The sequence below is a fragment of the Bubalus bubalis genome, chromosome 6, assembly GCF_019923935.1.
Source record: "Bubalus bubalis isolate 160015118507 breed Murrah chromosome 6, NDDB_SH_1, whole genome shotgun sequence".
Taxonomy (NCBI): Eukaryota; Metazoa; Chordata; class Mammalia; order Artiodactyla; family Bovidae; genus Bubalus; species Bubalus bubalis.
Window position 1 is genome coordinate 14,263,665 of NC_059162.1, and position 13,159 is coordinate 14,276,823.

Below are 13,159 nucleotides of genomic sequence, written 5' to 3' on the forward strand. Positions count from 1 at the left end.
CTCTAACCAAGGGGATCTACTCACAGTGAAGTAAATGTGCCAGTGGGCACAGGATCACAGGGGTCCACTGACCCTACAATATACAACGTCTCTTTGAAACTGCCAACCTAGTGGTACATTAGTGTGGCCTCTTTACAGCATATCTAAATACCAGCTTGGGGAAAACATCCTCTGGCATTGGGGTACTGGCTTTACAACGAAGTATATGTATTTTGAACCAGTGGCCATTACATGGTGCTGTGTCCCAGATAGCTAGAAACCATGGGTACAGGAACCAGGATATGGAGGAAGCAATACCCCCTCACCAGTGACCCACTTAGGGAATTTGTGCCTCCTGTCCCTATCAATTTAGGCTCTGCAGGATTAGCAGTCCTAGTTCCTAGGGCAAGAGATGCAACTACCAGGTGTCACAGGAAGGGAATCACTAAACCTAAGGCTGTAGCAGCTTCCGGGTCAGGTTGGGCACCTCGTGCCAACTGACCAGTAAGCAAAGAAAGAATTCTATTGGCAAAGATGCTTGATCTTGATTATCCCATGTCCAGTGATAATCATGAATAGGCAGTTCCAGCAAGGTTGGCCTGGTAAGGGCATGATAATGAAAGACTGAGGCCTTCGGGAATGAAGGTCAGGGTTTTTCCATTGTTAAAGCCTCATAGACCAACAGAATGAATGGTAGAGGAGGGAGATGTTGAATATTGATTTCAGCCTTGGAACCAAGCTGTTTGTCCCACTAACCCTCCTATTGTAAGACTTTCTTGTTAAAAAATTGTATGACCACACCACAGGGCTTGTAGGATTTTAGTTTTCCTACCAGGGATTGAACCCGGGCCCTAACAATGAAAGCATTGATTCCTAACCACTAGACTGCCAGAAGAATTGCCAATACTCTCTTTAAAGAGTTAGAAATTGTGATCAGCTACCACCTTGAAGAATCAGTGAAAGAGCAAAGTGATCTAGTTAAGGAGACACAAATGGGTCTGAGCAGTGCAAATGGCGGAGCGTGGCTGTGACCCACATCCTTCGCATTCACCCCTGAAGCGGAAGGCTTCTGGGAGAGCATCTGTGACTCTACCTGGCGGTGTCTTCTTCTGGCTGTGGGAGCCTGTCCGTGCTCAGGGCTAGCCAGGAATGCGAAAGGGTTAACGCTCCCAGAAGCAGCCCTCAGCTTTCAGACAGGAAGTTGACCAGTAATACAAGTCCTCTACATACAAATGAGTTCCATTCGGAGAGCACTTCATAAGTCCAATTTGTTCATAAGTCCAACAAAGTTAGCCTAGGTACCCAACTAACACAACTGGCTATATAGTACTGTATTGTAATAGGTTTATAATACTTCACACACTAGTTATATGTACATAAAAAACAAACACAAAAAATAAAGGTAACATTTTTAACTTTATAGGACAGCACCTTGAAAAGTACAGTAGTACAATACAACAGCTGGCATACAGGGGCTGGCATCAAGTGAGCAGGCAAGAGGAATTATTGACTGGAGGAGGGAGAGGAGGTGGGAGATGGTAAAGCTGAAAGATTGTCAGCAACAGGAGACAGAGGACAAGCCACAGTTTCACTCTCACCTGACGTTGATGGCACGGGTTCTGGTTCCTCTACGGTGTCAATTCTATCTACCCTCTTGAAACAACAATCCAGTGAAGAATGTTTGCATTTTTGAAAGCTTACAACTTGAAGGTTCGTATCTGGGGACTTACTGTACTTTAGTTTCTTTGCCCCTCAGGTGGTATTTCCTGAGGCAGGTTCTGCACTGCCTTCCAGAATTCCCGAGCAGGATTCAGCCCCAATTCCTCTGCTGGCTCTATCACAGTTTTTCATCAGCTTTCTCCCTTTTCCTGTCTCCCTTTTTCAGTCTTCAACCAGTGCCCCTTGGCATGACCTCCCAGATAAACTCCTTGCACTCAAAGTCTTGACTCGCATCTACTTGTAGGGAACCCTGTTGTCTTAGTCAGTTCAGGCTGCTAAAACAAATTACCATAGCTGGGGTGGCTGAAATGTCTCACAGTACTGGAGGCCAGCATATCTGGCATCTGGTGAGGGCCTCCTTCCTGGTTTGCAGACAACTGTCTGCTCATTGTATTCTCACATGGTAGAGAGCAGAGAGAGGAAACAAGCTCTCCCAAGTCTCTTCTTCTAAGGGCACTAATCTCATCATGAGGGCTCCATCCTCATGACCTCATTATCTCCCAAAGCTCCCATCTCCAAATACCAGTACATCCAGGATTAGGATTTTAACATAGGAATTTTTAGGAGCAGGGAGACACAAACATTCACTCCATAACACCTATCTAAGACAAATGGAAGAGAATCAAACATTTTAAAATGTTTATTTATTTGGCTGTGCTGGGTCTTTGTTGCAGTGTGCAGGCTCAGCAGTTGAGGCATGTGGTGCGGTGCTAGGGTTTTAGTTGCTCCCATGGCATGTGGGATCTTAGTTCCCTGACCAGGGATTGAACCCACATCCTCTGCGTTGGAAGGCAGATTCTTAACCACTGGACTGCCAGGGAAGTCCTGAGAATCAAACATTAATCCTACCCTCCTGAATGGCTTATCATCTGTCAGGTTAACAAAATAGTCGATAAGGGACATTTTTCTTTATAGACAATTCACAGCTAATAAGTGAAGGAGGAATGGCAAAATTAGAACATCTCCATTTCACTCTCTTAATAAAATAATGGATCTAGAAAGTGATCCTCAGTAGCCATTAGATAAGAAGTTGAGGAGTGTAGTGGGTTAAATGATGGCTACAAAAAGATATGCCCACATCTTAATCCCTGAAAACTGCAAGGGTTAACTTGTTTTGAAAAGGGCCTTTGTGGGTGAAATTCATTACATGAATTCACTCCTGAAATTTGGTTAATGTTTTTGAGAAGGGATCATCCTGGTAAGGCAAATGCAATGACGAGTATCCTAAGGAGAGACAGGAGAGGAGACACAAGCACTTGAAAAGGAGGAAGCAGAGAGTTCAGTGAAAGTGAAAGTCGTTCAGTCGTGTCTGACTCTTTGTGGCCCCATGAGCTATACGGTTCATGGAATTCTCCAGGCCAGAATACTGGAGTGGGTGGCCATGCCCTCCTCCAGGGGACCTTCTCAACCCAGGGATTGAACCCAGGTCTCCCACATTGCAGGCAGATTCTTTACCAGCTGAGCCACCAGGGAAGCCGCGAGATTTCAGTGATGCAGCCAAAAGAGCCCAGGAATGCCACCCGCCCCAAGAAGATAAAAGAGACAAGAAAGAATTCTCAGAGCCTCCAGAGGGAGTGAGACACTGCCAACACCTTTAGTTTGGACTTCTGGCCTCCAGACTGTTGTTAAGAGAACAATTTCTATTGTTTTAAGCCACCAAGTTTGTGGTAGCCTGTTACAGCAGCCATAGGAATTAATACAGTTAAGAACTTTATAATGAATGGATAGACTCACACTACCTGAATTTACTGATCAGTCTTAGCATCATTATTCTAGTGCAACAACCAGACACCATGTGCCTCCTGATGTGACGAAGGAGGAAGTACACAGTTGTTCAGTTGCTACGTCGTGTCTGACTCTTTGCAACACCATGGACTGCAGCACGCCAGTTATCACTTATGAAATATTCCTGGGGAAAAGAGTGAATATAAGCTTAATCAAATTCCAAAATGTAATTACAGGGGGTGGAGGAGTATATTTAATGACACTTCAAGGATACACTCAGCCAGATCCAGAAGGTGGGAAACTCGACAGGAAAGTGACCTAGTTTCATAAACAAGCAAACAAGATGGCATAGAAAAAAAATGAAAGAGGAAGAAGTGTTATGGTTTAAAAGATACTTAACCAAAAAAAATCAAATGCAGTATAGATCCTGGATTGAGCAAATAAACTATAAAGTTATATTTTTAGACATTCAGAAGAAAGTTATTATGAACTAAATATTAGATAAAATTAATGTAATTTTATTGAGGAATATGATAGTAGAATTATGATTTTTAAGTCACTATATATTAGAAATACAAACCAAGTATTTACAGGTGAAATGATAGGCTGTTTAATATTTGCTTTAAAATACTCCAGCAAAAAGCAAACACAGATGAGAGGACTCAAGAGAGAAGAATTTTGAAATCGTCAAGCTGGAAGATGGAGTCGTTTGTTATTCTATTTTCTCTATTTTGTGTATGTTTTAAATTGTCTATAACAAAAAGATAATAGTATTAGCAATATGAAGAGTAGTTGTAAGAATTCATGGTCATATATTTTAATGGGCAAAGAAACAAAGCTTTACAGCAAATGAAAAGCTTCTCCCATGACCATTTCTCATATACTGAAGGAAAAAAGCTATCTTCTTACAGTCTGAGTTGCGAGGCCTCAGATATTGACGTTCTGGGACTCTGACTACATAATAAGCCAGAACTTAGAAACCCAGAAGAGTAAGGGAGTGGGTGACTACTCACTTATGTATGTCCCAGAATTTAGACTGCTCTCCTTGCTGTGCTGGTAGACATGGGTGCTGTTTCTGTTCACCAGGTATTTCTAATTCTTTTAGGCCCCCTTGTGGTGGAGCGGGGCCCTGTGATTAGTTCTGGAGAATACTCGTCTTGTAGACAAGACTGGTGTCCCTGGGACCTGTAGCTTTTAATTGCTTGTATTAAATAAAATAAATTATTTTATTTTTTGTATTAAATAAAAATAAATAAATAAAATTAAATAAAATAAATAAAAGAACCCTCTAGAGCTCTTTTATTTTTTCCTTCTGGTATGGTGATTGATGGCATATGACATGGTGGCTGCTCTGTCAATCTGGATAGATACCTGAATGACTAAAATGAGAAGAGTCCACTTATTGACCATAACGAACATGTGGCCAATTAAGAAATAAATCTTTATGTTTTAAACCACTGAGATTTGGGGGTTGTTTGTTATCAAAGCATAATTTAGCTCATCCTGACTAATCATTGCTGTACAGCAACAAATTCTACGGGCTACCTGGTAAGAACTTGAACAATAATTATTATTGTTATTCTGTTACCATCATTATAACTCATTAATTATTAAAGGCACCACTTACTGAGTGCCTCTTATGTGTATCAGGCATGTACTACCCAGTCCATGCATTGTCTCAATTACTGCTCACAACAAATTCAGGAGGCAGTTATTATTATCCCATGACCAAGATGAGAAAATCAAAGCTTAGGAACTGTCACAAATATTTCATTTGCTATATGCCAATTATTGAAGATGATATTCATTCAATCATTCTTTGTCCCTTATATAAAGTCCCATGGGATCAATGCTCTTTATCAATGATTGCAAGAATCCTCTTGGAAAGCCATTTTACAACAGGGATCAAGCATCATTGAAAACTCATACTCAAAAAAAAGAAAAGAAAAGGAAGTTCTACTCTTTGCTCCAGTCATGATTATTCTCTAGCCCAAGCTTTTTGTGGTACAGATTGCTTGAACAGGGAATTTCCTAACAGCCCAGTAGTTAGGGCTCCCCACTGTTCACTGCCTGGATGGTGGGGGAACTGTGGCATGGCCCAAAAAGAAAAGATGGCTTAAACAGAAATAAGTAAATAAAATATATAATATACATTAAGGAAAATGAATTAATGATATTGGAGTTTGTCTCTTGAGTTACAGGTGTGTTTCTTTTAGCCTGATGTTAAGAGTGTTCCCGGTTCAGTTACCCCTTCTGCCCTGGCAGCCACGGCGGCGGCGAACGCTAAACCAAATGCACAACCCCCTGAAGAATCAGCCCTCTGAGAACCTCATTGAATCCGTTTGCCACCTCCTCTTTCTGAGTTTATTTCCGGTCAGTTGTAACAACGGAGTGACTTTCCTGCCTTTAATAGTAGTCATGCGAACTCTTCTGGGAGACTGGCAGGATACAAACACATTTTGAAATATATTTAGGTCCACCTTCTGTTTGTTCTGCGGTGCCCAGGGGCTAGGCCTGGGGCTTTGGAGCGCTCCTAGCCAGTAACCTTAGGTAGGCGTGTGGCGCCCCCGCGTGGTGCCTGGCACAACATCACACTGAATTCTATCCAAGGCCAGGCTGCCCACGGTGTGTCCAACTCTCCTAAGGCCTTTTGGTGCCCTCTCCTCCTTCCAGTAGCTGGCTCCATCGTAAAGAATCTGCCTGCAGTGCAGAAGAAGCAGGAGACACGGGTTCCATTCCTGGGTCAGGAAGATCCTCTGGAGGAGGAAATGGCAACCCACTCCTGTATTCTTGCCTTGAAAATCCCGTGGACGGAGGAGACTGGCAGGCTACAGATCATGGGGTCGCAAAGAGTCGGACACGATTGAGGCGAATGAGCACAGCACAGCACCTCGAAATCCCGACTCTCTTGTAGCCTCATACCTCAGGGGCAGTAGCCCCTCCTTTTCCTCTGTATTCCGAGGCGCTGGCTCAGCACGCTGGATCCAACGTGATCCCCCTCAACCCCCGCATCCCCAGCCCCACGCCTCGCTGACAGCTTCACCCAACACAAAAAGTCCTCAGGTTATTTTTATTGCCGGATAGAAGTCAGTTAATGCCCCTTGGACGCCTCTCCCGTCACCTAGCCGTGGCTGCGTCGTCTGCTGCGGGGTGGGGGTGGGGCGCGAACCGCCTCGGGTCAGAGGTTCGTAGCTGCGCACTACCACCCGGGGTGCCACCACTTCCCCTCCCCGACGCCGGGCCAGCCGGGATCCTTGGCCCGCAGCCTTCGGTCGAGAAGGCGGGTCAGGAGGAGCTGCTCCTAGTCCGATGGAAGCGGAGGCTCTCGGGAAAGTGGCGAGAGACCCCCGCCACGACTCCCAGGCTTTGTCGCGCGCGCTGGAGGGGGTGCGGTGGGCCCCTATTCGGAGTAGCAGTAGGTCCCATAGTCCGCCTGCTGGGGTCTGGGGAAGCCAAAGCTGCGCACTCCGGGATCCGGGAGACCCCCGCAGCGCGGCCGAGGCGTCATGATGGGGAAGCGCACGCTGCCGTCCGCCAGCCAGCCGCCGTCGCATTGGTCCAGCCCGGAGAACTTCCAGGCGGCATAGAGGTGCCCGACCTTGGCCACCATGGCCCCGCGCCGCCGGCAGGCCGCGTGGGCTTCAGACAGCGTCAGCCGCCCGGGCACGAAGAACACGTGACCTGGGAACCGAAGCAGGTCACCGACTGACCGAGGGCAGGGCCGGCCGGGGCATGGTGGAATTCAGACTCCGAGGGGGCAGAGTCGGGGTGGGGGAGAGGGGCAGGTGTGGATCGGTGGGTCCGAGCCTGGGTAGGAGGAGTGGGAGTATAGAGAATGGGGGTGCAGGTGAGGTTGTAAAAGACAGGCTGGAGGCTGGGTAGGCAGAGCGACGGAGGGGCGAGGCCTTCAAAGGAGTTGGCCTGTAACCTCAAGCCTCTAGCCTTCTACCTTCCCCGCCGCATTCTTGAGGCCCGAGTTCTGGCCCCGCCCCCCGCGCCCCCCCCCCCCCCCCCCCCCATTCTCAGGTCGGATCCTCCTCTGTAGCGTGCAGGACAGGCCCGGGCCGCTCCGAACGCGGAAGATGGCTCGCCCCGCCCCTTACCTGACAGCGCGGAGGTGAAGCAGAAGGCGTCGTAGCGGTCGCGCTTCCGGTCGCGGGGCCCGTAGCTGCGGATCCCGGGCCGACCTCGGCCACCGCAGGGCGCGCGCGCCGTAAGGACAGGGTAACGCACGGAGCCCTCGAGCAGCCAGCCCGCGTTGCACCAGTCCAGACCCTCGGTCCACGCTGGCGGGAGATGGCGGGGGAAGGAAAAGGGGTAGCGGGATCAAACGCGTCACAGGCGGGAGCCAAACCCGGAGTTTGCCTCCCCTGGGGTCCAGGCGACAGCCTGGAGGGAGCCTGGGCGGTACCCGGGCTCGGCCACTCACCCTGGTACAGCTGGGCGTAGGTGGCCAGACGTCCGTCCTGCTCCTCGCACGCCTGCTTCGCCTCGTAGTAATTGAACTGGTACCGGCCCCGGCTGGGCTGGTACGGAAACACCACACCTGGGAGTGGGGGGCAGACAGCCTGGAGAGGGCCGGCAGAAGGAGGGGGGAAGGAAGGGCGGTGCAACCTAGGAGAAAGGGCTGGGGGCTCCGGGAGCAGGGAAGGGGAGAGGCTGGAGAGGAGCCCCGGGAGACCTGAGACGAGACGGCCGAACCACCGCCAGAGAGGAAAGCGGCAGCAACCGAAGGGCCTCACCCTCCAGGCGCAAGGTCAGCGCCACGCTCTCGTCCTCGATGCCGTTGATGAGCTCACAGCGGTACCGGCCCTCGTCTTCCAAGCGCACGCCCGCGATGACCAGGGAGGCGTCCAGCCGATGCCCTCTTCGCATCCTGGCGCGCCCCCCCAGGGGCCCGTAGCCCCGGGCATGCAGTCCGTTGGTGATGAGGATGGGCGTTTCCCGGAGTTCCCCGGGCTCCACTTTGCTCCAGCGCACCTTGTAGCTGGGAGGCGGGGCGCCCAGGACGCAGGGCAGCGTGGTCGTGGCCCCACGACGAGAGTGAATGACCTCGTGGATGGGAGGCAGGAGGTAGTGGGGGCCAGGGTGGGGTGCTGAGCAGAGGGGGCCACAGTGGCAGGAACCCCCTGACCCCCACTGCCCAAGTGCCTGTCCAAAGCCAGCATTCCCCAGACCCCCCCAAACCTCTCTCCATTGCTCACTCAGAAATGACTCAGTCCCTGAGGACCTCCAACAACCCTTCCCACTTTCCCCACCACTGTTCTCCAGATTCTGGGCCGAATTAAGGTCTTACCTTGGCTCCCCAGGGCTCTGTGGAAGGTGGTGAAGGCCCAAGGGAGAAGGAAGTGGCAGAGAGTGTGGAGGCTGATCCTGCCTTGCATGATGGGAGTCAGCCCAGTCTGTGGGGCACAAGGTTGGGCATTCCTTAGCACTCTCCTTCCTCAGAGAAGGCAAATGGCAACCCACTCCAGTACTCTTGCCTGGAAAATCCCATGGGCGGAGGAGCCTGGTAGGCTACAGTCCATGGGGTCGCGAAGAGTAGGACATGACTGAACGACTTCTCTTTCACTTTAGCACTAAGGAAATGGGGTGGGGAGATGATGAACTCCCATCGGGATTCCTCAGAGGAGACTGTTCAGCTGGAAGCCAGGGCAGCAGATAAAGGGGCTGAAATTGTTAGCAAAGGATGGTGATGGGGAAGGGGCAGTGACAAAGTCTCCTCCCCGCCCCCACGCTCCCCCCGACCCAGGACTCCTGGGCTCATCCTTTTTCCTCTCTTGTCCCTTCAGTCAGCAGGTCCTGACTGAGCCTCCTCTACCTATCCATTTTCAGGACAAGCACGACTTCCCAGGTCTTCCCTTCTGGATTGCCATCTCTGGCCTCTATCTTCAGCCAACACCCATTCTCCATCTGAAGCCAGAGTAAATATGATCTTGTCACTCTCCTGCTTAAAGCAGTGACTCCTCGTTGCCAATGAGGATCAAATCCAGTGTCCTAACCCAACTTCCAAGGCTCTCTGTGATCCAGCCTCTCAGGGCACCTCCAGCATTGCCCCCCTACCCCACTCCTCACCACCTGTGCCCTCGGCACTATGCTCCAGACATGTTCTGGCTCCAACACAGTCCGAGTTCACCCTCACCTTCTTCTTACAGGCAATCAGTTTGGGCCTCACCTCCTCTGGGAAACCTTTCCTCTCGCTCCCACTTCATCACACTGCAATGCACTGTGATCTACCACTCTGGCTTTCCTACTGCTCTGGACTCAGAACTTTTCCCCTTAGAAGTATTTCTATTAGCAGCTAAATTAGCAGTGTGAATTTGAAAGTTAAATGCATATGCATATGTAGACTACATCAGTGAGCTTTCCAGTAATTATAAAGTTATAAAGTATGAAATTATAAAGCTACTAAAAATTATTTTGAACACAGTTATTTCAGTAGTTGATTTCCCCCCTTCTTTATCTTATCTATTCTTTATCACCTTGGCCATTTTTTAAAATAATTGGGCTAAAGACCCCTTAACCTAGTTTTATCCCTTTTTAAGATCTGATTCCTCTACTTCCTTTGAACAAGTTGCTTAACCTCTATCTGCGTCAATGTCCTCATCTGTAAAATGCTGGAGACAGTAGCATGCCTACCTCACTGAGTAGTTGTGGAGTTAGATGAAGTAACATACATGAAATGCTTAAATAGGTCCTGATATCTATGGATAAGTGCTATGTACATGCTAGTTGTTATCTGCAACTGCCGGCATAGTTTCTGGCACACAGTCGGTGCTAAATAAATATGTGTGTTAATGAATGAGCTCACATGAAGGACTTTTGGGAAGAAGAGCAGAGACATGGCAAGAGGAAGGAAACTTGGAGGAGGACTCTGAAGGCTAAGGAGCCAAGCTCCATCTTCCTGCAGATGAAGGTCAGAGCTGAGTATGCGGCAGGAGACAGAGGTTAGGTGCAGAAAGGACTTCCCAGTGGTTAAGAAGAAAAGCATCTGCGACAGGGAAGTCAGTGAGAGAACATGTCTCCTGTACAGGACAACCTGGTAAGCACCTGGTTGAGACAGTGGGAACTGGTAAGAGAGAGTGGGAACTGAGATCAGTTGAGGGATCCAGAGTAACCACAGCCAGCACCAACACATGAAAGTTAAATGTGCCTGAAACTGCTCTAAGCACTTTTCAAGTACACTTTTATATTTACTCCCCTTAGCAATCCTATGAGTTGGGAATGGTTATGAATCCCAATTATACATGCTTGAAGGAGCTGCCATGTCAGGATTCTTGAATGAGGTCACACAGCTGTTCAGGGGAGGGATTTGCTGGGACTTGGATCCAGGCTTAACATGAGGTTCAAGCTCTCAGTCACTGGCCTGTATTTCTGTGTCTCAAAGCAGGCGCACACATTCCTTACAGAGAATGAGAGAGTGGCCAACAGCTCCAGTGCCTACTCCCTTTTTCTTTTCACTTATAAAGCTTTATTTAAGAGAAATATTCAAAAATTTTATGGGATACTTTTAGATATAATACAAAATCATTTCTCTGATAATTATTTTATGAACATTCTGATCAATAATATGCTGTAAGATACTTTGACACTGACCTGTTAGAAGTGGGCCTCTTCACAGAGATGGCAGGTGCAGTGATTGGCAGCTTTTGGTCCTGCTGGAGAAAGAGTTTCCAGGTGAAGGAGTTGCCTGGGTCCAGGGAGGTCCAAGCACTTAAGAGCCTCAGGACTTGGGCCCCTGATCAGTGTGGTCTCTCCTTTTCCACCTTTGAGGAAATGCTTCTGCCCTGAGTTCAAAGAAGCCAAGGTACCAGAAACTCCCCCACTCATCATTCCACTAAGCCACGTCAAGTGACTCAGATCCAGCTTTGTGACAGGGCACTGCGTCTGTGGTACTCACTGCCCTGGGCCCAGGGGAAGACACAGCATGAAACGGGAACCCATGAAGAGGGATGGAGTGAAGGAGGCAACCCAGGAATGATTGCCTGAAATGTTGCAGACAGTGGGGTGCCTCGTTTCTTCTAGATGCTCTTGGACCAGAGAAGGGATAGATTGATTGGTGGGTATAAGGATGTTGGACTGCTGGGCAGGGGGATGAATTACAAATGAGGTCCAAAGATCTATGTGTCAAGTTCCAGCTGCCTCTGCTTTTCTATATGATCCTCCTCTAAGCAGCACCCCTCTCCCTCCCCCAACAGAGTCCTCACCTCTGCCCTCCGTCGCCTGGGTGCGCATTGCCTATGGGAAGAGGCTGTCAAGGTGGGAACCAGACTTCCAGGACCTCCAATTGCTTCAAGAAACCTGACCCCTTCTGTCCAGCCCCCTCTGTCTGTCATCTGTCTGTCCTTTCCTTCTCTGTCCCCTCCCCATCGGAAGCACAATTTCCCATTGTCTCCTTCTTTTCCCCTATTGTTGGATAACAGGGGCCCTTTCTTTATCCTCTGGGTAATGGCAACGAAATGTCAACAGCTGGGGATGTGGGATGCAGGACCGGCTGGCACACACCACCGGAAAAAGGGCCCGGGTAGGGGTGGGTTCAGAACAGGAACTGACATCCCCAAGGAGAAGAAAATGGGGAGAGAGAAAGTTGGTGAGAAGGTTGAAATGGGATCTGCCTTAATACTCAAGCTTCAAGTCTCGAAAGAGATTTGGGGTAAGGCCAGGGAGGTGGCTGGGTGCCAAGGAGGGCAGAGTGACTAGTTAGCATTGCAATAGGAGAGGATGGAAATTAGAGAGTAAGGAAAATTTTTCTGTCTCTGGGAAGGACTCAGGAATTTCTGAGGATGGAAGGACTTTGGAAAGCTCTCAGAAAGGTCATTTTATTTGTTCCCTCATTCCCCCTTCCTCCTTCAGCAGATGGATGAAGCTCTCAAGAGAAGGGAGATCCTTAACTTCCCTGAGTAGAGATTCACTTCTCTAAAATTCCCCTTATTAGGAAGTTCTTTCTGAAGTCTAAACTCCTACTAGAGCTTAAGCTCATTTTTAAAACCTATTGAGATAGAATTTACATACAGCAAAGTGCAGATCATAATTGTACAGCTCAATAATTTTGACATGTGTACATACCCTGGAAATACCCAGGCCCAGGTCAAGACATAGAATCTCTCTAACACCCAGAATAGCCCATTTCTTTTTTGTATGCTATCGATGCAAAGGGAGCGCTCTCTCTGTAAATAGCCACTTTGAAAAGGTTCAAGCTTCAAATGGCCTCTTGGCCTTCTTTTTCCTCTGCCACCCAACATCAGTGGCTTCAAATGACTAATCCTACACTTTCAAAACTGGAGGGGACCTTGGGATCATTAGCGTCCTCATTTAATTTCATTGGAAAGTGACTTGTCCAAGACCACACAATGCAGTTGTTGACTCAAGCCTAGAATGTTCTTCTCCAGCTGATTCCTCTTCCATTCCTTTCTTCAACCTTTGGAGTCAGCCCCCCAGCTACAAGGTCTCCCCTGGGGCCATATTTGACAGCATGGTGCCCACCAGGATGATGCTCTTTAGGAACTGGATGGATTGTCTTATCTCATTCCTCCATCTCTTCCTAAACTCTTCCCTCTTCTTCCCAGAGAAAGGGACAGATGAGAAGAGACAAAGAGCTGCCTGTCTCCTCTGCCAGGACACCCTGATCCCGTGCATCTGATTGGCTTCAGCCCAACACAAACAGCCTCCCGCAGAGAGGGAGCATAAAAAGGCCCCACAGCCAGTGGTTGTGCTCCTATTCTCCAGCTCACCTCTT

The 13,159-nt window shown here is 48.7% G+C and overlaps 1 protein-coding gene across 6 annotated transcripts; it reads right to left on the bottom strand.

Moving 5' to 3' along the window:
- Window positions 1-6,474: 6,474 nt before the first annotated feature.
- Window positions 6,475-11,786, bottom strand: HAPLN2 (hyaluronan and proteoglycan link protein 2). Of its 6 annotated transcripts, none has more exons than XM_006051965.4 (8): window positions 11,631-11,786; window positions 11,020-11,081; window positions 8,907-9,093; window positions 8,720-8,825; window positions 8,166-8,519; window positions 7,853-7,969; window positions 7,527-7,709; window positions 6,475-7,104 (listed from the first exon to the last, which is right to left on the bottom strand). In XM_006051965.4, exons 3-8 carry the CDS (start codon window positions 8,949-8,951, stop codon window positions 6,824-6,826), a joined length of 1,086 nt encoding a protein of 361 aa, XP_006052027.3. In that variant the 5' UTR covers window positions 8,952-9,093; window positions 11,020-11,081; window positions 11,631-11,786; the 3' UTR covers window positions 6,475-6,823. The 6 variants fall into 6 exon arrangements, with proteins under 6 accessions (XP_006052027.3, XP_006052028.3, XP_025143436.2 ...); XM_006051966.4 differs by having other exon boundaries at window positions 11,020-11,078; window positions 11,631-11,785; XM_025287651.3 differs by lacking the exon at window positions 11,631-11,786 and adding an exon at window positions 11,324-11,427.
- Between the last annotated feature and the right edge of the window lie 1,373 nt (window positions 11,787-13,159).